This window comes from Ambystoma mexicanum, chromosome 10 (genome assembly GCF_040938575.1).
Source record: "Ambystoma mexicanum isolate Mex_15411 chromosome 10, UKY_AmexF1_1, whole genome shotgun sequence".
In the NCBI taxonomy this organism is placed as follows: domain Eukaryota; kingdom Metazoa; phylum Chordata; class Amphibia; order Caudata; family Ambystomatidae; genus Ambystoma; species Ambystoma mexicanum.
In genome coordinates this window covers 1029950233-1029976648 of record NC_090932.1, presented here as the reverse complement: position 1 = coordinate 1029976648, position 26416 = coordinate 1029950233, and the positions used below count along the sequence as shown (strand labels likewise).

The following is a 26416-nucleotide window of genomic DNA, read 5'->3' as shown; positions in this document are numbered from 1 at the left end:
TCAAATGACTTTTTGCAATTACTTATAAAAAGGAAGTGCTATAAAATGTTTTGGCCCAGGGGATGGGTATTTCTGCCTCTGTAGTGAAAATCAAAAGTTGGCACCCATGAATCCACAGTTTAATTTCCTAATAACTGCTGTCAGTGAAACGGAAGAATTTGAGATTAACCTGTTTGATAAACATAACATCTTTATAAATACAACCTGTGATGAAACACAAGAGGCACACAATTTACAGAGCATTGGTGTGACGCTCTGACAAAAATAATAATAGACATTTAAAAGAAAATGAATACAAGTTTCATCAGCATTTTTGAGTTGGCGTTTGTTCCTGCCATGGAAGCGCTGATTAAGGGCTTGATAAAATGTTAGAGATGTCTCAGCAGGACGATACAGACTGCAGGCATTTTCCCCTCATTCCCTTTGTTTCTTTTAAGTAACCCACTTGGCACGTCTTATTGCAGGCATTACCAGACAAGTGTGTGGGAATGGCCCCTTTTGCTGTCAAGCCACAGCTCACTGGGATGGGCTGCTTAGCATTTAAAAGCCCCATAATCTACATCTATGCTAAACTAAATACCAGACTAACAATGCATACTAGCCTGTGCCATGCCTGCTTGACATGAAAACAATGTTTTTACACTTGAAGTGGCATTGCACATTTTATTTACTTCCTGCATAACAAGATGCATGCCAGTGTACAATGACCGAACTGCATTCTGGGACTAGTAGTCTTGTAGTAACCAGGGGTATATTCCCAGAATCAACTTAAAGAGGCTGGAAGGCCGTCTCCGAATGGTGTGTGGGTACGTAATTCAAAATAATGTTCGGAAGTCCCATTGCCTGCAGCTGAGAAGACCTGCCTGGACATGTTAGCAAACGTGCCTTTATCTGGTTTAGTGTAATGCTTCCAAATGCAAAAGGACAATCAAAAAATGGTAGATGGTTTTTTTGAGGGCAGTTTCATTTGATGCAGTTTTATGCACATCGTTCACACATTCAATATAGTTTACCTTTTGACATTTGGGTGGAGCCTTGTGTGGCTATGGGCGGGGCATAATTCTCAGGGTTTTTGATTTTCAAAGGGAGCCGGGAGTGGGGATAATACCCGCCAACAGACACACAAATACCTACTGTTGCTGCAACCAAAATGAAAATAGGTAAAACAAACACACCAACACCTAAATATACATGGAGCTTCGAAACATTTCCGAGATGTATAAGCGCCTTATAAATACACAATAAAAAAAACACCTGCACGTGCACTGCATAAAGTCATCCGTCCGCTGTGACTTTCTCTCTAAGAACGTAGACGTCCCAAGAAAACATCACGAAGACTTAACGGCATTTCAGAAATACGTGTATACGTCATTATTTATTAAAGGCATTTTAGAAAGTATCGGCCAACTTTCAAACAAACACAATGCTATCAGATATCATAGGGACTTTAAATATCCGTTTCAATTGATAATGAAAGCAACATAATACCTCACTTTACCAAACACTGCTTTTCAGTTTCCAGGCAGCATCGGGTAAGTACCTGCGATACAGCTCGTGTAGTGAATTGTATATTCATTTATTAATGTAGATATTTAGAAAATGCACGTTGAAGTAAGAGGCTGCAGCTGAAGCAGCAATTCGTTGTATTGTACTTGTCACATGATGACATTAAACGTTGTACGTACGTGACTTTCTAAACATCTGCTGTTGAAATTACACAGGGCAGCCTGTTGTATCGTAGACACAGTAGCTGCCCAGAAGCTCGTTTGCGGAACAGTTCAGGCTCTGGAATGCTCGCAGACGCCGCAGCTACAGATTGGTCTCTGGTCTCGTGTAAGTGACTACATGTATCTGCGCCATAAAGTCAACTGCTTTGGCCGAATGAGGCCCCACAGCAATCCTCTGCACACCTCGACATCTGAAACTTTAAACACTGGGTCAGAACGAACCCCATCTCAGTCCTTGCGCCTAAAAGAGCTCAGTGAGCAGTGCCATCTTGGTCACAAGCTTGCGAGTGCCCCATCTCTGTCCTCCTTCTGACTCGCCACAGTGGCTATGGCAAGCAAATCTATAATTCACACTTTAGTGCATAAAAATACGTTTAACTTCCGGGTACTCATTAACACCACCTTTTGAGTCACAGGTTGATGCACAAATATATCCAGTTTCTGTTTCTAAATGGTGCTCTCACTTGCAGGATCTATATGCAGACCCTGTAGGGGAAGGAATTGTTAATGATGGTTTCTATACGTTCAGTCGTAACGTTTAATCTCCAGGGGATCATAGATTCACCTGTGTAATTAAGTCTTTGAAATCCTGTAGAGCCTGTGTCCCTGACAGAATGTCTAATGTAACGTTAAAACAATGACCACTTCTTTGGTCAAATGTACTACTCTGCCTCTAAGAACAATTGATGACACCTCATACATTACGGGAATCCTGGCACCGACCAAACATAGTCCCAATTTTCCAGAAGGCGTTAAGTCTGATCCAAATAACTATTGACCCACCGCCCTTCTTGAAGTAGCTAGCAAAGTTTTTGGCAAACTGGTATTGGTGGATGTAGTGGCATGGGCAAGGGAAAAACTGCAAACTTTAAGATTTACCAAATAGGATGTTGGAAACTAATTGGGACACATCACTGCACCTGTTGCAAAACCAAACACCAGCCCACTATAAAAATTAGCGTTTGTTCTCTCCTCTGCCGCTCTGAACACTCTACTAGTAGAGTGTTGAATGCAGCAGAGGAGAGAACAAACGCTAATTGTTATTCTTAGGAGGTGGGTAGGGGTAAGCCACCTTTCTATCTCCACCGCAGCCCAACAGCCATTGCTTAATTACTACGTAATTTCCAAATAACTAGTGTACATGACGAATTGAGGGATTGGCATATAGCGCTCCCCACATTGGGTTCCCCACAAGCATTACTAGCCCAGTATAGTTCAATTTACGCAGCATGTATTGATCTTACTGCTTCGCTCAACAGTATTAACAGATCTACACTGTGGGCTACGTTGGCGCATTGGAAAATGGCATGTACTCTGTTAAATATCGTAGTGACACTTCACACTGACTCAAGGAGGTGAGAAAGACAGCCAGAGAGACGGGGAGAAGTGTATAGAAGCATTAGAAAGCAAGAGATGTGTATGGCGAGAGAAGTGGTTATGGCATGGTGAAGCAGGAGGGTATAGGTAGTTGGAGGAGATGGGCATTGTGTGGTAAGATTAGGGTATGAAGATGTAGAGGATTGCGGGTAGGACAAGGGAGGTAGTAGAGGGGGACTAGAGGGGAGAGAAGAGTAGAGCGGAGAGGGGTGTGAACGAATGGAGAGTGGACATCGAGGGGGGGCAGAAGAGGCAGAGAGAGATGGGGAAGATGAGGGAGTGAGACAGGATGGGGGGAGGGAGTAGAATAGAGGAAGTAGTTAAGATCGGGGAGAGGGATGCACAACTGAGGGAGAGGCTCGACCAGAGTGTCTGACATTGGCACACCCAAAACGCCAGTTACTGTGAAATTCCTTGCAGATTGTTAGGTTAGCACAGGTAGAAGAACCCCAAGGCCAGATAGATGAGGCATTATTTGGGCTCTCGACCATAATTTCGAACTTTAGGTAGTAGAGATGGCCAATCTCTAGTTGGTCCAGTAAAGCCTGGGCTATGGAGCTGGGAAATTCACAGGAGATGAGACAGCGATTGGTGTGTCACAGTTGAGCCTGCTGCCATCAATTTACATGCTTGAAATAGTGTAACTTCTTGAATTGCTTGGAATTCTGACACTAAATGCTGTTGCGTTTACCTCTAGTGTTGGTATCATTAAAGCCATCTGTGACGAGACGCATGAATATGGTATCACATCAGTGTCCGCTCCGTGAGCAAGGCCTAACTATGGCAGGACTGATGTATATTGCCGTCAATATATATTGTTAGGCTGATATCTCCACAGATGCCATGTGGAACAATAGTCAGGGTGCTGCCTCTCTGGTTCTCCAGCAGGGAGGGTGACACCTTCCACCATGACACCTCACCCAAGAGGTCTCCTGGAAACGCTGCTTCAGAGGCAGCACTGACATAAGAAAGCCAGTCTCACACGAGGGTGCTAATAGATGGAGTCCTTTTGAAGCTGGCATGCATGAGAAGGGATAGGGCAACCAGAGAGGGAAGTTTGGACCGGAGAAGGGTCCCACCATTGCGCTTTCTGTTAAGGTTCTCTTTTTCCTGTTCCTTCCATTTCCTGCAAGCAAGGTACTATGGTGTGAAGTCATGAGGCACAAAGTACTTGTTACAACAACAGGGATTTGACCCCTTGCAGCAGGTTTGCTTTGGCCTGCTCTCCTGCGGCACTTTGCCTTTTAAAAGAGATGGGCACCACCCTATTCTTTTTAGACCATCAAGAGAAGAAGAATGATACTTCTGGACCTCTGTTGGGAGTGCTGTATATTCCAAAGTGCTGTGCCATAGAGGTGAAGAGAAAAAGCACCCATGACGGAGCATAACTCTAACCCTCCACTGTGCAGATGGACTCTTGATTGAGGACTCTCTTCTGGCTGCACTGGAATCAGACTTCTGTTCACTGGAGGGGAAGGACCCCCTGTTGGTGCCAGGCACGCTCCCTGAAGTGGGATTGCAGAACAAGAGGACTCTTGTTGTCACTGGAGATCATGAATTGGACCTCTCAGAAATCAAGCAATATTTCTAGGCCCTGATTCCCTCATTTAACCATTTGTGAGCTACACCAACCTGGACATCGCCTGTCTTCCCCAATCTTCTTCGTGCCACATGCTGATGTTTCTTAGACCGCACAGGTGTTGGACCCAGTCTACTAACTCACCAATGCAACTCGGAATCACCTTCTCAGGAAGGTCCTAGAAGCCTGGCTCAACACTGTTAAACCCCCAAAGACAAGAATAAGGTATTGTGAAGAGGCCACGCCCTGCCTGATCTACCTGTGTAGCCTTAGACCTTTAAGCCCCCATGTCTTCTTTTTTTTTTCATTCTAGGAAATTCTTGAATATTGACATTGTGCCAATTAAGAGCCTGAACACAGCTGCTCTACACAAAGTGCCATTCTACAACATCTGGATTTTCTGTGGTTTCTTTGCTTGTGTTTTTAGTTAGTTGATTGCATTTTGTTTAACTGTATATTTTTATAGAAACTTGATTGGACATCCTTTATTTTATTATAATAGCCTAACAGGCTTTGTATATACAGACATAAAATATATTATAACTTTAAAACCATATCAATAAATTCCAAAAGTTAATAAAACAACCATAGGTTAAAACAATCCTTGTGATAATTAATCTAAAATGTCTACACATTGCATATAAAACTTGACCATGTGGTATATAAAATTAATACTATTTCTTAGCATGTCCCATCACAATTTGACATATTATCAAATGATTTACAATAGTTTTTTCGTATTGCGTTTAGACTTTCACAGTACGCCAATATATGCTGTATAGACTCGGTCTCAAGGCAACCGCATAATCGACACATTCGTTTTTCTCTACAGAGCCCAATTTCGGCACCACGAACCTCAAGCAGACTAGTAACATTGAATTTTAGTAACAAATATTGACGTGTTATCTAACTATTTGGCTACGCTACTACGTAGTTCGGTACCTAATTGCGGGCCATCCAGTATTGGACAAAGGCCCCACTGTTAACATTAGTTGCAAGCCGAATTATATCTGTTTCACTACTATATACTTTTAGTCTACATTTTAACCATTTTCTGAGTGCCAGTAGCAATATCCTTTTTCTGGTTTTACAAACCCTGATTTTCCAGGACTTGTACCTGGCCATCGGTCTACTCAAGATGCCAAATTGTTCATAGTTATCTAGTCTCAGGAAAGCATTAAAGACCAACTATAATTGTGCCAATTTAAGACTTCCTAATTTCGCATAGCACATAGCCATCCTACAGATATAGTAGACAAGAATGCTTTTTTTGCCCAAACTCCAATCGAAGATATCCTATGGGGAGATTATGCGGCATTCTAAACAGCAACCTTAAAATCTTTGCTTCTAGTTTCTCCAGCCGCAATAGGTACTTCTCACCCCATGCTTCTACTCCAAAGAGCATACAAGTAACAATTTCGGAAGGGCACAACATCATTATTGTTTGGATGGACCAGCCACCTTGTCTGCCAATGTATGAACTTATAGCATATGCAATCCTCATGCAGTTGAGCATGTTTGCTTCCCAGTGGGAGTTCCAAGTGAGTTTATCATCTGTAAACACTCCTAGATATTTGTAGCGGCTCACAATTTCAATGCGTTTCTGATTGATCTTCTATATACGTTTAGGGTAAGCACACTTAGCTTTACAAAATACCATTATTTTTGTTTTGCTGATGTTTATGTGCAGCATGTTCGTACTCGTGTAACTTCCTAATGCATCAAGCGTACGCTGTAGTCCCTTTGGTGTATGATCTAATAAAAGTAGATCAGCATATCCTAATCGACCCACCATTAATGCTCCAAACTTTACAGGCATGCTTCCGGAATACATAAAGCTTTGCAAAGATCAGCCAAGTACTAATTAAAGAGTGTGGCAGCCAGGATACATCCCTTTTTAACTCCCCTTTCAGTGTTGAATGCATTGGACAGGCTACCTTGGCCGTCTAGACTCATTCTAACACTTGTGTTCTGGTAAAGGAGCATGATCATACTTAAAGGGGTAGTTCACTCAAAAATATTATTGGCTAAAAAGATGGCCCATAATCAAAAATATATATATAAAATATTTTTAAACAAAGACCCTATGTAAAGTTTTGAGCAAATGAGGCTCAAACTCAAAAAATAGAAGCACTAGAGGCATCCATTTTGTGAAATGGATGTGCCTCGTGTGCTTCTGTTAAGCTGTGCCCTTTCGGCACTAATGAAGCAAAAGCCAACCAGCTGTAATAAACAAAAGCTACCACAGGGTGGCTTTTGCTTCATTAGTGCCGGAGACCAGAGAATGCAGGCAGGAAAGCTGCATGTAGGTAAGTGCTTATTTTTAGGAAGCATCCATTTTGTGAAATGGATGCCCCTCCTGTGCTTCAGTTAAGCTCTGCCCTTTCGGCACTAATGAAGCAAAAGCCAGCCAGCTGTAATAAACAAAAGCTACCACAGGGTGGCTTTTGCTTCATTAGTGTTGGAGACCAGAGAATGCAGGCAGGAAAGCTGCATGTAGGTAAGTGCTTATTTTTTAACTAAGCACTGCAAATATTATAAAAGCTGCGGTTTTCTTTCTAAGTTTCTCGGGCTCCTCCGAGCTGGGGGAACACGAGGAACTTGGAAAGAAAACCACAGTGTTTTTAAATACAACTGCGTTGTATTTCTGTCTACAGCGGCTTTCACTTTGAGTCTCCGGGGCTCCCCAGGGGGAGCCCAGGAGACTCCAAGCGAAAGCCGGTGCAGACAGAAATACAACGTGCTTGTGTTTCTAACTTCCGCAGTATTTCTGACTGCGGCGGCTTTCGCTTGGAGTCTCCTGGGTGCCCCCCTGTTTGGGGGAGCCCAGCAGACTCCAAGCGAAAGCCGCCGCAGTTAGAAATACAACATTGGTGTATTTATGATTTAATTGGTTTTCCAACCACAGCAATCACAAATAAAACAACGTTTTATTTATAATTGCTGCACCTTTTGCTTTTTGCCTTCATTTTACGTTTTCTGTGCTTCCCTGGGTTTGGAGAGCACCAAAAACATCAAATGAAATTGAAAGCAGCCTCCGCATCTCATGTTGAGCTCTGCTCTGGCTGCAGTAAGCAAAAGCTCCCAGTCGGGGTTTTTGCTGCTTGTTTAGTGCTGACAGGGCAGAGCTTAACATGAGCTGAGGAGGATGCCTGAAATGGCAAAATGGATGCTTCCATGTAAACTCTTTTTGAGCCTCGTTTGCTCAAAAGTTTACATAGGAACATTGTTTAAAATTAGGTTTAATGCATGTTTATGATTATTGCCCATCTGTTGGGACAATAATATTTTTGAGCAAACTATTCCTTTAAGAGAGCTGCTTGGCTATTCCAATCTGACAATGTTCTCCATAAACTGTTCTACATTACTGTATCGAACGCTGCACTGAAATCAATTAATGCAGCATAGACAGGTAGATGACGCCTCTGCCATGCATATTCTACTGAGACCAGTGTCAGGATGTTATATACAGTAGCAGCTTTTTTCCTAAAGCCAGTTTGGTTTGGAGGTAAGATGTTAATTGTGATCCACTCATTCAATTCAAGCAGTACTCTTGCAAAGATTTTAGCTGGAATATCCAGCATGTCTAGCATGCGGTAATTACCAGGATCTTTCCGCTATCCCTTTTTGTAGACTGGTAATATATTGCTCTCCGTCCAGGTTGTAGGTAGTTTGCCCTGTTTTCCTATGTTTACAAAGAAAATGTGCAACACATTAGCCCAGATCGCAGGTGAGTACTTGATTAATGCGTTACATGTCCCATCGGGACCAACTACCCTGGAGGTGTTTAATTGCTCGATAATCTTGACTAGATCACTGATGGAAGCTTTGCATAGCCACTTACTGCATGATATATTTCCCCCGGGGTCAGCAAGTTCTAGAGCCCCCAGTGTGTTTACAATGTGAGTACACCAGGTTTATGCAGGCAGACTGATTATAGGTAGATCTTTCTTCCTCCCACACGCGACCTCCCTCCAAATACCAGTGTTGCCTGATCTAGAATGCAATCTGTTGCCAGCGCTCAGTTTCACGCTGTCACTGATGGACTCGTAACCAATGACGGTATCCTATTTTCAGGTCTTTTATCTGGTTTGTGATTTGTATATCATTTCGTACAAAATGTTTGGCAGATAATTTGTCTGAGATTTTCTTCCGTAGACCTTTTTTTTTCCTGTTTGTATTCTATGGTCATGTTGATTATGATTCTTAGCAGCACATTCCAATGCTCAGATGCACTTTTGTAAGCCTGTTTCTTGTGTATCGTTTCTTCTATACTTTGGGTAAGTATTGAAAAAGCATCAATGGATGAAAGGCCGTCACTCTTAGTACAATTCTGATACTGTATGAGCCGAATACACTTTCTGCCAAAGCTTTTGCATTGGCCAGTTTTTAGTAGGGTTCCTCTTAATACGGTTGACTCCAGCATTGCCATAGATGTTACCATTCATATCCAGATCGCCACTCCTTTTGTTGCAATTTAACACATAGTGGTAGATCGCTTTCCTCTCGAGTTAAGATGGAGATATCATTCACTAGTACAAGAGCAGCCCGATTTACAAACCCATAGTCAATTGTCGACACTCAGACCACCTACCCGCGTGCATACTCTATTAGTATCACCAGAGCAGTAACCATTCAGCATACTAAAACGATGGAGGTATAACATTTCATCCCAAGCTTTTCCATGCTTGTTTTTCTGTGAGGAGGTTAGTGGGGCAGATTCATGGAGGGCAGCAGAGTCTATCATGGGAACTAATTTTAGCATTCAAATCTCCTGCTATCCAGATATGTGTATTGCAAGCAAGGGCTTCAATGGGGTTTTCTACTGTAGCAATGTTTTGCTTATACAAAGCAGGGTTAGGTGGATTATAGATGTTCATGACCACTATACCTTTCCCACCTAAAGTATCATGGTTTATTTTGACTGCTTGAACCGGTGATGTCGCAGTCAAGCTTTCTATTATGCGCCACGGCTGTCTGGTTGATATCAAGAGGCCCGCCCTTAGGGCGTCCTATTGGACCCTTTATGTCTAGTATTTGTGTATTACTCCTGCCGTCAAATTTGCATGTTTCTGTCATCCGTTTCCTGGAGGATGACAACATCATAGAGATCTATATACATTAGGAGCCCATTATCTGCAGTCAAGTGGTTGAAACCCCTACTATTCCATGACATTAGCATGTGTCGTCAGTGAGGTAGGTTCGTAAAGTGTGGTTGAAAGGCTTCCAGTAACCATTGCCAATAGCCCTCATCAGTACAATTATGTTCATTTACACCATTACTTGCCTTGCTTGCATTTTTTTTTTTTTTACATCGTTCTGGCTCACCCCTCCTTTCAATAAAATTCCCAGTATTCAAGCATACATTTGATCCGTCTTTAGTGTAGCTTTCCTGCATTATCTTGGGGTGTTGTGCTACAGGTCTACTTTTAGTTGGCATGATGGGAAACAATCGTACAACTATAGGCAAGTCTATAGAGATCACTTTCATATTGGGTAATATAGTCGAGGGTACTATCTAGAGCGAACCATATAGACTTTAGTAGTGTGTTCCCCACAATTTTTATATCCTCCATTGTTCTACCCTGTAATGGGACTATGAAGTACTCGCAGAACAGATAAATGATTCAATGGTGGATGTAGGACATCTGTAAATATGTCTTCCAGTTGAAGTGCTCGATTTCTAGTTGCACATTTCATATGTTTATCATTGGGTTGCTCACTCTGCCTGCTGATATCAGAGGTCACTTGCACAAGTGCTACAGCTTGGCAGGGCTCACTAGTTTGTGTAGCGGTGGTCTCTCGGGTTATCATCTTATTTGCTTATTTATGTGCCAGATCAGTGATAGCGACAAACAGGCACTGGACTTCATTCAGCACACAATCTTCAACCCCACTTGCTACTTGTTTTTTCGCTTGCTTCTGTGTTCTACGCAAGTTGGTTTTACCAGGTGTACTGCCCTGTAACCCTACTATATTAGTATTTGCAGTGTCCTCAAACATTTAGCTATGGATATCGCGTACCAGATGTGTCTTTTACCCACTCCTTAAGGCATCTGTGTCTGAGGAAACCATATTACCTGTACACAAATGCTGAACTATGTTCTGAGACCGTGTTTTAGATTTTTTATTTGTTGTAGGTTTGGTTCCTTAAATCCAATGTACTAATGGACTGAGATGTTTTGACAATTTCTAGTAGTTTGGAGTCATCCTCTATCACACAGGAGGTCTTGGCACATCTTTTAAATGACTGCCCATATATGACGGCCTGTGAAAGTTTCTTAATATTACATTTGTTTGTCTAGTTAATGTACTATCAGTAGTTGCCACATTTATGTTCACCATATCTAAGGGGGGGGGTGGGGCGATTTTTTTTTGTTTTTGTTTTTTCTCTGTTTGTATTACCTCCAGTTATTTTGCCACCATTTCCACAACCAACTCCCACATCAGTAGTTTCCTGAGCGTGACACACGTTACTTTCAATACTGTCTGTATTTGTGATTTGTTCTTTTAAAGTTTTTCTATGGCGGTTTTTGCTTTTGTGAAGAAGTGTAGATTGTACGTCTAATTTGTTTTCCAATCTTGCACATTGATACACTACTGAAGTTAATAATGTTTCAAAAACTTCAAACATCACATTTGAGGTGAGACTTCAAGGCATAAATTAGTTTTCAAAAATTGATTAGCAGAGTTTGCTAATTAAATGTTTTTTGATTAGCAAACAGACCCATTTGATTAGCAATTTTGTACTGATATTGTTAATGTCACAAGACGTTATTTGTACCCACGACATGACATGAGCAACAATACAGCAGTTATGCGTACCACTGAATTCATACATTAGTGAGAGGATTCAGGCCTTGCCAATTCTTTAAATTTCAGCTAGACCTGCAGGTCGGTTAACTTAGTTTACCTATTCAGTCTAAGAGAAATGCACTCGACCCATAGGAACGGAGGACAACAAATGTAAAATGCGATTTCTGTCAAATGGTGCATGTTACTACGAACCCACTTTGTTTGGTACACTGCTGCCTTGCAGAGGACAACCATGCACAGTGAAACTTAAGAAGATGTTAAAATAAAGTTTCAAACTTTTCTTGTAAATGCTACTCGCCCTTTTTAAAATCTACTCGACTATGCGGGTGTACGAAAAGACTTTGCGAGCCATAGATGAGTCTGTGAAATGTAGAAGGTTAGCTGCATGAATGGACACAAATAAATAGATATGATCAAAAAGGCTCTGAAAACAGTTTGGCCAGCTGTCTCCCGCAGGAGGTAATATATAATACAATCGTAAACATAAAGCAAAGCAAGCTCTGAAGGCCAACTACAGTGTCTGGTACTGCAGTAGATCTGTAGATGTACAGACTGGATGGAACTACTGATCACTACTTTGCATAAGCATCTAGCTCGCTTTGTGTATTCATTATGCAAGAGGCAAGAAAGAGACTGAGTGGATTGTGTAGCAGGCAGAAAACTGAGCAAACTAGGTGCAATATTGTAGTTTGTGGTCATCTCAATTTCAGGGTACCTGGTATAAAGCAACAGGGTGATAATATAGAATATCAAGGAATATGGGTTCGCTCATGGGTTGAGCACCAGTGCAAGATGTATGCAACCTGCAGGTTACAGAACACGGTTTGTCATCAAAAGCATTTGATGTGATCATGTGTATTTTCAAAAGTGTTGACTCGTCAATATGGTGCATCTTTCCCAACAAAATGAAATATAGTTGACACTGACATTTAGATACACTTACCTAAACATTACTGTAAAACATGGCGATGATGCAGTGTTTTACAGTAGCAATACTCTAATTATGCATTATATAAACGGCTTAAATTTTAGGAATGGAATTGCAAGACTATCTTTTAAAAAAAATATAAAGTTGACACATACATCTTTTTGCCAGACAGGATATAGAAGGCTTAATAAAAGTATCATCCTGATTACTTCTGGATTGCAATTATTTGAAAGGGGAAAGAAATTCCTGCCTAGCACTCCCACACAGGCCTTTGGCACTCACGAGTGGAGGAGACGATTACTGCTGCACTTTCTCTGCATTAGAAGTGAACAGCGAAAAGAGGGTGAAGAGGGCACTGAGGGTAAGATAGGAATGCAGGGCGAGCAGGAATTTATAACTTGGATATCACTGGTCAGGCCCTGGCTTGACTGACCTTTTTCCTCTCTGACCGACCCCCCCCCCCAGGTCCAACTGGGGCCCTTCCTCTCTGCTACCTTTTTCTCTACTTGTGGTGTCCCTCAGGGGTCTAACCTCTCTCCCTGGCTCTTCAAACTCTACCTGGCACTTCTTGCCCACAGCATTGCCGCTCTCTGCCCCAACTTTCAGTGCTATGCGGATGACACTCAGTTCATTTTCAGGCTACCTTCAACTTCCTCTTCTCCTTCCCTCATCACCGACTGTCTGCTATCCAGGAGTGGTGTGTTGCCAATGACCTCTGCCTTAATGCCAGTAAGACTGAGATTCTCCTCATCGGCACACCCACTCCCTCCTTTCCTGTAACACTCAGGCAGGCCTCCATTGGCCCTCCTCCTGCTCCCACCTGTGAGGCTGAAAACCTTGGGGTCATCTTCGACTCCACACTCTCCTTCTCTCCTCGCACATCTGACGCCTCTAAGAAGTCACTAATAACTCCACCTCTTCAGAGGTATTCTTCCTTTCCTCTCCTTCCCCCAGAAGCTCACTGTTTCCAGAGCTCTGGTTCTCTCTAGGCTGGACTATTGCAACAGCCCCTTTCTAAATCTGCCTGCCTCTACTCTCCACCCTCTGCAACTCATCCAAAACAGGACTGCAAGACTTGTCCTTGGCCTCAAGCCCATGGATCGTATCTCCCCAGGACTGAAATCTCTGCACTGGCTCCCAGTGGCTGCGAGGATCAAGTTCAAAACCCTTTGCATTGTCCACAAGGCCGCCTGGGGCCTCAATATCTCCAACTCCCTCAGGGTCAGTCGCTTCTCCAAGCAACAAGTTGGTTGTAGATCTCTGGCTTAGGCTGGGGCCTCCCTCTGGAACAGCCTCCCTGAAATTTGAGGAGAACCATCTCCGGTTCCGGAAGCACCTCAAAACCTTTCTCTTTGCTTCAGCTTTTTCTCCTCTTCTCCCCTGCTGACCTCCTGGTTGAAACAGCAACTTCACTGGTTACCTGGCCACCCTCTGATCTCGGGCCCAGGTCCCTCCCGCACTGCCTGCCCGGCAACCCACGCACTCTGAAACAGTTTTTGTATTCCTAGAGTCCCACTACCAGCACTTGACACCTGCCTGCACTTGCCACCTGCTGGCCATTATTTTTACTTTTGTTATTATTCTATTCCTATGTATTGCACTGTCCTGTCCCCTCCCCCCGCACTTTTCCCCTTCCCCCATCCCATGCTCTGAATGACAACCGGCCTAGTAGGTTCGTTGTCTGTCCTCCCTTTGTTCCGCCTCCCTTGCCTCGTCGCGCCTTGATACACTTGTGTATAGGCGGGTTATAAATGCCATATCAGATCATTGAAGAGGGCAACATAAATAGCTAACTTTGCTACACAAGTGTCCATTTGATTAGCAAACCTACAGAATTGCATAGCAAATTGCTATGTGACACCGCTTATGTTATGCCTTGCACTTATCGAACTAACATTACTGTTGATCAGGGTTTGTTCGTGTTCAACCGAGGTGGCTAGTATATTTTCACTAAATGTTCGATGTGATTCGTGATCTAAATTGGCAGACATATTGTTATAATCCGATCGAGTGCCTCAGACAGGAGGTGTATCATGGTTAAAACTAGATGTCGCTACAAGTTGGGCATCAGGATTGCTGGTTAGTATAGACGGAGTCTGACCTGGGACGGAGGTTAAGGGCAAAGTGTGCGTATTTACAATCTTACACTCGCTCTCTATTACACATTCAGTTTCTCTAACTTCAGACGTAATTCTATCCCACACGTGTATTGGCTGGTATGGGGTCTATTACCACACACTTTTCAACCGATCCGTCACACTGTGTGGTACACTGCAGTATATTAGCATCAAGTGGCTCAGGTACAGCCATTGCCTGGGTTTACGAAACCTTTTAGGGATGCGGAAACAGGGGACAAATGTGGCAACAAAGCATGTATTTCAATGGATTGGAAGTCCACTGCGGCTGTATCTTTTTATCTTATTGACACAGATCATTTCTGAATCGCCACCAAGTGCTTTTTCTCCCAAAATGTGACCGTTGGCTATACCTTCTTTGTCGTTCAAGCCAACAGGTGATTTGGGGTTCATAACCCTTTCCAATAGCTTGGAGCCAACACATTGCAGAGACCGGTTCAAATTTCGTAATCTCCTTCGATACTTGCTCTAGGTGCACATCAGGTCCGATTATTATTATAATTTTTTTTGTAATAACCTTTATTCATTTTAGATGAGATTTTAGTGGCATTAGATGACAAGGTAGTCGATATCATCTTTGGAATACAGGTTTTCCGATGTCTCAGAAGATAAATACAACTGCTGGTCTCATTTGGCAGACTGTTGCCTGCACCAATTTCTACATTCGAAATGTCACTGGTGTTTTCAAGTAGGGGATTGTTTCCCCCAGCAATGCTACCTTTTCATCATGGTGGGTCTAATAGATTGCTTCCAAACTCAGACTTCACTCCCTACTCCCCCTCAACCTACAAACGGCCAACAGCACTCAACTGATGCACTCAGCTCGATGCGTGCGGCCGCTGGCTAAATACTGTTTCCGGGTTAAAGGGGGAGGAGCCTATTGCTGTCACTAAAATTTAACAGAAACAAGTTTTAGTGGGTGATCTAATGTTTTCAAATCCACAATCCATAGTACGGTTACTCGGTTGTACTCAGTAGTACATTATATCGCTGTCACCTGGCTAAAAATACAAAGTCCAAACGAATTTCTGCCTCCTGCAGCTCCCGTGGCTCCACCGGTCAGGACAGACAGCCAACAGCACTTGACTGATGCTCTCCGCTTTTAACTTTAACTGTCTATATTTTTCATCCTTATATTTTGGAAACATTCGTTGTCTGGGTTTCTACTGACCTCTGCACCTCCTGAAGATATAGCTTGCCCTACTATATAAGGTTAGGGAGCTATACCCATCGTGCTGTGCCTGTTTCACCTTTGATTGGCTGTGCAGTAGCCCCTTTCATTTTTCACAAGGAAAAGCTTGCTGAGAAAGCATCGAAGAGTGGACTCTTCTATGGTGCCTGTCATGGCCTTATCCATGATCCTGTGACTGTCAAGAGCAAAACCTTCATAAGAATACTGATCGGTAGAGTGGAGCTGAATAAAAGGAAAGGTAGTACAATTCTATCTGCTAGCCATTCCTCAGCTGGTCTGAGGGGAAAGCTTCCTTCCTTAAGGAGCATCCTTTTTACAATGTATTCCTCCTTTACTTTGCCTATAAAACGTCTTCCACGCTTACCTCTTCTATATTCACTTTGTCAGACATTTTACTTCATGCTTCTTACCCTTACGTCGTCTGCAGCTTCCCCTTGCCAAGCTAGCAATGTACATGGGAAGGTTACCTGTAAGGTTAGGGTTGGGGTGGAGGAGGGGCTATTGTGAAGAATACGGATTCGACAAAAGGGGTTAGCCCCCCTTATAGAGCGAATGTTAGAAGAAGTGAAGGACAGAAGTAGTAAAGGTATGGACAGAAGTAGTAAAGGTATGAAGAGGTGAATGTATGATGAAGTGAATGCTGAAGTAAAGACTTGCATCCTTTTACAATAGGCTGGGCTCTATCGAGGGAAGCAAAAGTGGTAACGAATGTATTAATTTTCTTACTACATACAGGCCAGGATCAGAAAAGGCCAACTCGTCTCCCTATTTTTGAAGTCCATCTTGAGCAATAAAGCTTTTCCAGCATTCAGTCCAAATGGCAGAATTCTGATTCCTGAATGTTGCACCCAGCCTCATATTGTCTCGGGATCCATGTACATGGTGGAGATATGGGCATACTCTGACACCTTGGCAATATTCGTAAGGAAAGCCCAGAACATCCATCACTCTGTTGGCATGCCTTCCATGTCCAGTTAATTGTTGTCTTCAGATCCTTAACACCCATTCTTCAGGCAGGGTCTTGGACACTCCACAAAGTGTGGTGCAGGAGAGTTTATCAAGAGTTTTTCAGATCCAAAACTAAATACACAGATGAATGTTATTCTATGAGCACCATTCTGATGAATTTACAAGAATAGGCTCCTTACAAGTATGGCTGTGCGGGTAAACATGGCGGTAATGTGTCAGTAATTCCGTTATTGCTTCTTTACCACACTTGTCATACGGGGTTGCTGCTGAATTGGAGGATTTACCACCAACAAAAAGTTGAATCTGCCACTTTACTTACAAAAAATCGGTGAAATTCGTCCAAAATACACAATGGTGACTTACACCACCCTACTACCACGGGACCAAGTGGCAGTAACGCTAATCTTGTTTGGCAGTAATTCAGTGTATTTACCGTGAATTACTATCAAACTAGCAATGAAGCAGACTGTTTCTCAAGTGCACTCGCTGAGGTCAAGGATCAAATAAGCAGTCCTTCAAATCCCATGGACTTTGGCCATTGTGGTTGAACTGCGTGCTGCCTCTGATTCTTAAGCATCTTTCTCCAAGTATACTCTGAAAGTCTGAAAAATCAGAACAAGAAGACAATCTCTCAAAATCAAAATTACACTACCAGGACTTATGTCCTCTTTTTGACTGAGCTTTTGATGCAAATCGAGGCACCCTTGTTACCACCTCTGCATCGGAGGCTCTCGAGCGCATTTTAGAGGCATGGTTTTTAATTGTCTTGACACTTAATACAAAAGCTAAAACATAATATTCTGCCCTCCTAATAGGGGTCACGCTGTCCCCTCAACGCAAAGGTGAGTCTAATCGGAACTCTGCAATCTGAACTCTGATGTTCGGCCAAATTTGGAGTTTGCACACTCAGTGACCCGTTCATGTTTGCTCTAGGTTAAGTATACAATGGTGTCGGAGCGCTTTAATGCTTGAGATCAAAAATGTAACTAGTAGACAAATGGTTACAGTGCTAAAACCACCACCCAGAAAACTGTCCACCACATCTGATCGCATAAACTAACACTTCCATGTCTCCTCTTTCAGTAAACATTTGCAGGATTGAATATTGCTCACTAGTGCATCAGAGGCCTATGTTTCTGAAAGCTATCCCTAGTGGGGAGCCCCTTCATCGAGGGCATTATAAATGTTTACTACTCCTGCATCCAACTTCAGTTTGCACAGCAGCATTAGCTATAGTGAGGTAAAGGTCCCCCCCAAGCACCAGGGAATAATCTGAGCGAACATGAACAATCCTATCCTCCCTGTTTTAGCCAACACCTGAAGAGCGATCATCCCTGCTATCTTCTCAACAACCCACAATGAGTTACAAACTGGATTGGCTAGTTTGCCCTCGTTACTGGCCAATGGCAACCACTCCACTGTCTGTGTTTTTTTACTTCTCAATTGCTGACGGACATCTTTTTGCTTAACAGAATCAGCAATTGTACAACTATTTTCTCTACTGCAAAATCAACTGCAGCTATATAGCCATGGGAAAAGTGGCCATCCTGCGGGTCCCTAGGGGAGCAGCCAAGTTTCAGAAAGGCATTTTAGCTTGATTGTGGTCTGTTGTCACAATGCTGAGTGGTCTACCCCACACGTAGTAGCAGTGAGAAGCCCATCTTCTCCCCCCCCCTCCTCCCCCGGTCTTGCACTATGTTCCTCCAAATACTGACTTCAGGCGCTTTCACAGCTTTTGCCAACACAGGTTGGACAAGCGATTCTTACACAGAACTCTTGAATTCCCTTACTTAACCTTCTGCCTTGTCTCATCTTTCCTTTGCAGCGTTCAGGCCTTCATTACCTCACCAACTAGCTTATTTTCTTTGCATAGGCTTTATAAAGCACGCCGTTAGCTTGGGAGCAATGGAGCATTGTACATATGCAACGCATCCAGGGTATTACAAGTAGGGTGCAGGGGTAGCAGAGTTAGTAGGATGGCTGGGGGGGACAGCATGGAGGTGGAGCTTCAGATAGGGGAAGATTAGGGTTTAGTGAAGCCATTGATGAGATATTATTTGAAAGCTAGGATGTTCAGGTACTCCCTGAAGTGTACAATTGAGGGCAGGTATGTTGCCTGCTTGGGTACCTTTTTCCAGGGACGTGCATAGCAGGAAAATCTTTCCTGGTTTTTCACTCTTGCAGCTTTGTTTCTAGCCTGTTAATGGTTTCTGATGATCTGCTCACACCTGGAGATGGTGAATCTCTTTGCCAGGTAGAGAGGTGGTTTTGTTTTGACAGCTTTACAGGTGATGCTAGCTGTTTTGAACATTATGCAGACCTGAAGCCGTAGGCCGTGAGTCTCCTTAAGGATGTGCGTGTTTGGGTCAGATTTTGCTCTACCTGTAAATGGGTTGTGCTCCATTGTGCTTGGCTGCTTTCAGAGGTGGCGTCTGGGACTGCACTGACTGGTTGGAGATGACTAGGCGAAGACAACTGTTCGGATACTCCGGGTAGAGGAATGCAAGCTTGTAGCATGTTGCTTGGGTCTTTTTGGTGAAGTATGTTTTGAATGAGAGCGAGCAATCGAAGACTGCTCATCTTCTCTCTTGGGTGGTCCTGGCTTTCCATCCTTTCATCTTCAGAGTAGAGCACTTTCCGTGGTGGTAAGAATTGTATTCCTTGAGCAGTACATCTGCAGTGGCCCTGCAAAGTGGGAACCATCTCCAGGGGAAAAGGCTGCAAAATCATGCGTGCATTGTAAGGCAGACCCCATTATATGAAATTATATGTAGCATTGCAGATTGTATATTGTAAGGAATGCAGTGGTCTATCTTGCAATGGCTACTGCAGCGTTACGAGTAGAGCTGAAAATGAAGCGCCACCAGAGTGTGTTATTGAGATGGACTTCTGATGCCACAAGAGTGAATGGTGACATGGCAGAACTTCACAAAAGGCAAACGCTTGGCACATTTGAAGTGCAAAGTGGGAAAATAGGTGGATCGAGACGAAGGTAGTTGCAGAAATTCAGTGGAACTTTAGTAATTTAATGAGAAATGTAATATTTTGAATTCTGTTTCCCTTAGGTCGTCGGTGGAAATCGAATCTCCGAACCATGCATATTGCCTTTTATGGATTTTTGCAGCCATGCACCCCATATCTCAGTGGGAGGTTCAAGCACGTGTGTTTTCGGCTGGAAAGTTGGCAGAGGATGTGCACAGGACCTTGGAACTGTAGCAAAGCAATGTCCCAAAATGGTGCTGGAGATGACAAAGTATGCCTTCAGCAGAAACCCGATGCCCTGGTTTCTGCCAGTTTGTCCTTCTCTCGGCAGCCACAGCACACCAGGGATGAGCAGAGCCCCAAGCCAGATGGAATGGTGGCATCGCTCTTGGACATGGGGTTTTGTGAAGCCCAGATCACGCAGCTCCTAGGTTTGCAGGCAGCAGTCTCTCCAGGGCTCAGGCAAAGCCTTACGGTTGTGTCTGCGCTCATCTTGTTGGGACTGAATCCCGGCACTGTGCTTAAAGTCCTGCAGAAGAGCCCAGAACTGCAGAAGGTGCCAGCAGAGCAGCTGAAGGACAGAACAGAGTACCTAAGGAGGATTGGACTAGGAGAAGGTATGGCCCATGTAAGAAACTAGGAAAGCACAGGCATGCTAGTATTGAAACCAGTGAAACATGCAAGCATTGATTTTGTACATAGTGTCCAGTCTACCAATTTCTATCAGATCCCTGTTTTTTAGTTGGTGGTTGTAGTGCTCTGCACAGGAAATGGTGAGGATGCAAGAACCACGCTACAGCAGGTAAGTGGAAAAGGAAATGTACTTTTGAGATGCAGGTTATAGATGAGAATGGTAAACAGAACCGCTCCCGTCCTGAATGCCCAACCAACACTCTTGGAACCTTGAGCGAATCCCGGGTTCACTGTATTGCTCTACATGCCATCATCTGTGCCATTGCAAGTGGGATACTAGACGTCCCTCTTCCTCAAAAGCTTAGCACAACCAAATCTCCAACCGGAATTTTGTCACACTAGTGAGACACAACATCTCTAAAACTTAAACTCGCACCTGCTGCCAACACACTAATGATGGACTTCAGCAAACCAAACATCTCCCAAAGAACACACAAAAAAGCCTGCAAAAGAAAGAAAAGCGACATACGTTCGGTTTCATGTTTTTTAACTGCTGAAGGAGGAGGACGTTATGACACACAAACAGACATGGGTTGATCACTCCCATGTCCATGTGTTCAAAAAGAATTGCATGCATGCGATGGAGAAAGTTTTTTTGGGTGCAGAAATATTTTAGGCCAAACGCAATTTACCACACCATTGTGCTACATGCATTTAATCACTTCTAAATTAAAAAGAAAAAAATGACACTGAATGGCTCAAAGACCACACGCACCTGCTCATGGCAGACAACCATGTATTGGCCCCTTACCAAAAGGCCATGAAACTGCTGCTCGTGGCAGAAGAAAATTGCTCATACTCGCATAAAATACCAATTAACCTGCTACTAACATGGCAGCACTTAGACCCATGTAGCATCCATTTAAAATAAACCCACACCGATTAACCAAAATGGCCGCAAACAGAGCACTTTAACATCCCGTTCAACACTGCTTCATCCTGCATCAAATCGTTAAATATATGCACACATTTGGTGGGTATTTGAAGCGTATTATAACTTTTACAAACCTATAGTTGTAGGCCCACTATGGATTACTCCAAACATACACCTCATCAGTATTTGCGTTTCACTATAGTCACTTTTTGTTCTTCTAAATCCCATCTAGCAGTATTAGCATTTTTCCTACAGTATCTCACGAACACGTAACAAAGACTTCATAATGATTGTTGTAATTTCCCATATCCCAACATTAACTGGAAATAATGGTACAGAAACTGCAAGTACACATTGTGAGTAAAAACATCGCCGCTTCATAAGGGTTTCTCCTAGTTAAGGAAACTGACGCCCTCATAATTCCCCACTGTCCAGCCAGGCGCAGAACAGAGTCACATTGCTTTGAAGGAAGCAACTCCTCGACCTTCTTCCCATCTTGAAAGCAATGTGTATGAACCAGCCGATAGGGCAAGAAAGCAATGGGATGTTCCTGCTACAAGTCATCCAACAGGCCGTAATCACGATGCAGACTGTGTCTTGTGGGTTAGAGTCGCGTGCAGATGAGGAAGGGTAATTGGGCACGTGAGTGGAAGTGAATGTCTTGCTGCTGGGCTCTCGTGCGTGTCTGGAACGTGGAAGGTGACGGTTGGGGACAGTTGGAGGATTTCGCCTGCCGGGTGGGGTTTGAGTCGTGCTCTTCTCTCTTACTTGTGGCAATGTATGAAGCAGGCTACAATAAAGACAAATAAAACTTACCTGATCGTTCCTGTTATTGCCGAGGAGCTTCTTTGCCACACAGACACAATGATAGGGCATTTATAATGCGCCTGTACACAAGTGCTTCTAGGCGTGACAAGACAAGGGAGGACAAAATAACGATGTTACTAGGCCTTATGTCATTCATATCGCGCAAGTGAAGGGAAGAGGGAAGTGAAGTGCCAGGGGAGAGGGGAAGGGGAAGTGCAGTTATCTCACAAGTGCAGCCAGCGGGTGGCTCATAAGTGCATAATGAAGGGACTGTAGGGTTGCAGATACAGACCCTTAAGTGCTGGGGAGCCCAGAGGCAGTGCGAGGGCAACTGGACAGGCCCCTTTTTCTCCATTGCACTTGTAGGTCCTAACCTTTTGTCCCCCTTTGCCCTTGCAGGTCCTGCCCTCTTGCCCACCCTTTGCCCTTGCAGGTCCTGCCCTCTTGTCCCCTTTTCCCTTGGGAGTCCTGCCATCTTGCCCCTTTTTCCTTGCTGATCCTGCCCTCTTGGCCCCGTTTTGCCTTGTGGGTCCCCCTCCCTTGCCCTTTTCACGTCAGGGCCCTGCCCCCTTTACCCTCACAGGTCCTGCCTTTTTGGCCCCTTTGACCTTGCGAGTCCTGCCCTCTTGTCCCTTTTTTGCTCTTGCTAGTCCAGCGGACTTCGGTAGGCAGGGATGCCTGAATCTTTACTTTCCAACTGTTTGGTTGAAGTGAGATGCATCTTTGACAAAGCCCACAGGTGCACTCTAATGCTATAACCTATTGGGAACAGTTTGGCAGCCAGTTAGCTCAAAGGGATTGCTTGACATACCTGCTTAACTTGCAGGTGACCGGTTCAAAGTCTCTGCAGGCCCTACTCGGCCCTTGATCTTTCTAAGTTGATAAATGGTAGCATTGAGATGAATAGCAATATTACAATTAATACCATTGGCCTTTTATATAAGAACATGCACAGGCATATTTTGATGCTTTAATTGTATTGTATTCTTGCCACAATGATGCTTATTTGTGGCCACCCACGCTGTTCTCCCGACTATATGAAACACCGTTATTTTGTGGGCTCGATATGCACGTTCATAATGGGTTTATGAAGAGGAAAATACATTTGTTGGCAATTGAAACAAGGTATTTGTCTTTTGTTTTCCAGGTCATTGGTGTGGTGTTTTATCATCCAAGGGAAAAAGTCCCCTCCAGCTCATTACTGTTATTTTATGAGCCGAGAATAAATTAAGTTCTCCTCTGTATAAACAGCTACAGTTTGTGACTGTTTCACATTGTGTGCCTTAAAATAAAACCATCATCGACCAAGCATGTGCCAGTCACCATGTCCAACTGCAGGGATTGTGTGTTTGTGTGGATATGTCCTGTATGTGGGGGCATGATGTACCCTGCGCGTGAGTGCGAGGGCGAGGTCTGCTCGGTTGGGGTCCATAGTACTGTCCTGTGCGAAGGATATCCTGTCGTTTTTGTTTGTCTGCACGTTGACAGATCTGATCTCTGTAAGTAACCTACCTGCTGTTGTATGGGTGATGTCTTGTGTGTGTTACTGTGCCACATTGCCACCTTTTCACACACCCTGTACACATCGTCCGATCATCCCATGGCATGCCCCACACAGTGCCAGTGTAATGTTAATGTTATTGTTTCCTTTCTGTCAAATCATGTCACCCAACTTTCTCGCTCCTTTTTCAGTCTATCTCCTCATTACCCTACTTCTATGCAATTCCGGCAAGAGTTTTTTGCCCCATAAGGGTTGATCGCCCCACCACTCCAACCCCCACCCACTCCTGTTTTATCAAGCAGACTTTGGCATACTTTTAATTGCTAGTTTTCCTACAGGGGGAAATACATTTGGGTATGTCTTCTCAGGAAGAACATGACATGGCATTAACCGCCTCATTCTCCATCTCTCTAACTTTATAGATGTATCTGCCTCTTCCAGAGAAAGTCAATCTTTCACTACCACCATTTGCATTGAAAACAAATATTTTCATACTCCTGGGAGCTTAAGTCCCACTTCCTAAATTGGGTTGGTTAATGTATGTAGCACGATCCTAGTCACTGTAGTTTCTCATCCTTCCATCTATCTTATCAAACTCTACAGTGGGAGCTTGTATGTAGTACATAGAGAAACTTGGGGAGAGCGATCATTCTTAAGAGAGCCACTCTCCTGATTAGTGTTAAAGGCAAGTTACCCCATTTCTTAACATCTGCCAAGAATCTTGTTACCAGCGGATCCCAGTTCAATTTTAAAAACTCATCCTTGAATTTAGTTACTTGGATGTCAATCTATTAAAGGGCGCATGTACTTCCCAATTTGTATTTACCACTGCCCATAAGTACGTAATGGACTGATTTTGTCCCAATTTACTTTTAGTTCGCTGAATAATCTGCCAAGCATCTCAATTGCCCACTGTACCGACTTCAGGATTGCTAAAATATAGGAAGATGTCATTCCTAAGTATGATGTAATGTCTGTAAGCCCCTGTTATATTTTACCCACTCGGCAAAAGTCCAGTGGCAAGTTTACATTCGAGTCAAGTGGCAAGAATTCTGCTATTGTCACTGCTCCAAAAAGCCTGTGCAGGTTAAAATGTGTCGGCCTCCCAAGCATAAACCCATTTTGATCCGCACGTATCAGGCGAGGAAGAACCATCCACGATCTTTCCGCTAGTGTTTCTTTCATGGATTGACATGCTGTGGATATTCCCTGTCATCAGGCTGGGAAACCCAGTAACTTTAATATAGTTGTTTTCCTATGGAAAAAACTTTGACACCTTGAGTGTCCCATCAACGTTGTTATGGGTGCTTTGGGCAGGACCAGTGGGATGTTGAGTGTATAGCTCCTCCCCCGCAACTTCCCCTCAGATTTTAGCCGCCTTCCAAACCGTTGGGATTACCTTGCGTTCTCTCCTGCGAGAATTCTTCTTTATTTAAGAAAGCATTTCTTCACTTCAACATTTGCTGTTACTAGTCTTTCAATGTTGAAAAAGCTTGTTTCCGGCCCTGTTATGGAATCTTCGGGTTTGAAGAAATCCTTGTTCAGGCTTTGTGGGACCTGCAGCCTCAAGAATGTATACGAGGGAGACAGGCACTCGGAGTGGCTTTATTGTTTGGACCCAAATCATTCGGCTGAGGAATGCAATGTCTGCCAAGGGGTCACACAAAAAACCCATAGGGACAGAAATAGACGGCTAATCTGTTGGTTAAATGAGGGAGCATACCCGGCATCGGAGGTCAGCTATTCACGCAGTGGGAGGGCTACCACTCCCTCTGACAAGAGGCTACCATCACGGCAAAGATCAAGATCTGAGGAACTGCTGACAAAGAAACAGAGGACAGGTGAGAATAGGTCATCTTCCAGTCAAGATAAGGCCAAGCATTCACTACCTCTGAAAAGGCCTCTGTCGAGTGGTGAAGCATTGCAGGTTCTCCCTAAGCACCCGTCTCAGAGTGCTTCCACATTAGGCTTGGAGGGAGCAAGGGAGAAGGGGTCACGCCCCAAAATCTTTGTCGACAGAGAAATCGAGGCCAACGTCCTAATCTTCATCGGCAATGAAGTCTTCTTCGACTGGCAATAAACATCACTCGTCATCGGGGTCCCATAGGTCCTCGTCCAGCCACAAGTCCACATAACATCACATGGAATCCAAGTCGTCATCCAAACCGTCACCTTCTCCATCGACGACGTTGTGTGACGACGACAACTTCAACAGCATTGCCTCCATCAAAGTCTCGATTCCTTTCGGCAACTGCATCGATGACGATTGATTCGATCGATGACCATCCTGTCGACTACCGTCCCGTTGACGACCACTCCGACACCCACCTCGACGACAAAGAAAAAATCCCCGGTGACACGTACTTCCTCTACTGGGCTGGACCACCCGGAATTGGAAACAGAAGTTCTGTCTCCCAAGGTCAGATTAATGCAGACAACTGCACCGGCGGATGAACCTCTTTTACAAAGGTCCTCAACCATATTACCTGAGGAGATTCTACAACATGAAATGACATTGTATTTTGAGGCCCCTCCTTAAGATCCTGAGGAAGGAGGTTCACCACCACCTTTCCCAGATCCATCTGTCTTGTGTCTGCAGCGGACAACTCAAACACCCTCCTTACCATCTACATCAATGGACATGGGTGTTGTCCCATCACATTATCCTCTCATAAATTCCCAATCATTACTGTCCATGCAGGTACTCTCCACTCTGCAGTCTCGTCTCGGACAGCTGGATGCTAGGCTTTCTCTGCCTCAGGCTCCAATAGTCCCACCGTCGGAAAGCCCACAGATTGCACCTTGACAGAAGGATACTTCTGATTCACTGAGACCA

At 43.9% G+C, this 26416-nt stretch overlaps 1 protein-coding gene and 1 long non-coding RNA gene across 6 annotated transcripts in view; one reads left to right on the top strand and one right to left on the bottom strand.

Annotated features, from left to right (window-relative positions):
• Nucleotides 1–1343, bottom strand: part of LOC138491962 (uncharacterized) — a 29695-nt gene extending 28352 nt beyond the window's left edge. For both annotated transcript variants that reach the window (XR_011276114.1, XR_011276113.1), the window contains exon 1: nt 1255–1343. This is a non-coding gene — a long non-coding RNA (uncharacterized lncRNA). The remainder of the gene's footprint in view (nt 1–1254) is intronic.
• Nucleotides 1344–1444: 101 nt separating this feature from the next.
• Nucleotides 1445–26416, top strand: part of MTERF4 (mitochondrial transcription termination factor 4) — a 119665-nt gene continuing 94693 nt past the window's right edge. The window contains exons 1-2 of one of the 4 annotated variants that reach the window (XM_069618851.1): nt 1445–1532; nt 19789–20322. In XM_069618851.1, coding sequence (XP_069474952.1) covers nt 19818–20322 — 505 coding nt within the window. In that variant the 5' untranslated portion in view covers nt 1445–1532; nt 19789–19817. Of the gene's footprint in view, nt 1533–1689; nt 1834–19788; nt 20334–26416 lie in introns of those variants that run through there. The other 3 variants (XM_069618849.1, XM_069618848.1, XM_069618850.1) reach the window with 3 other exon arrangements.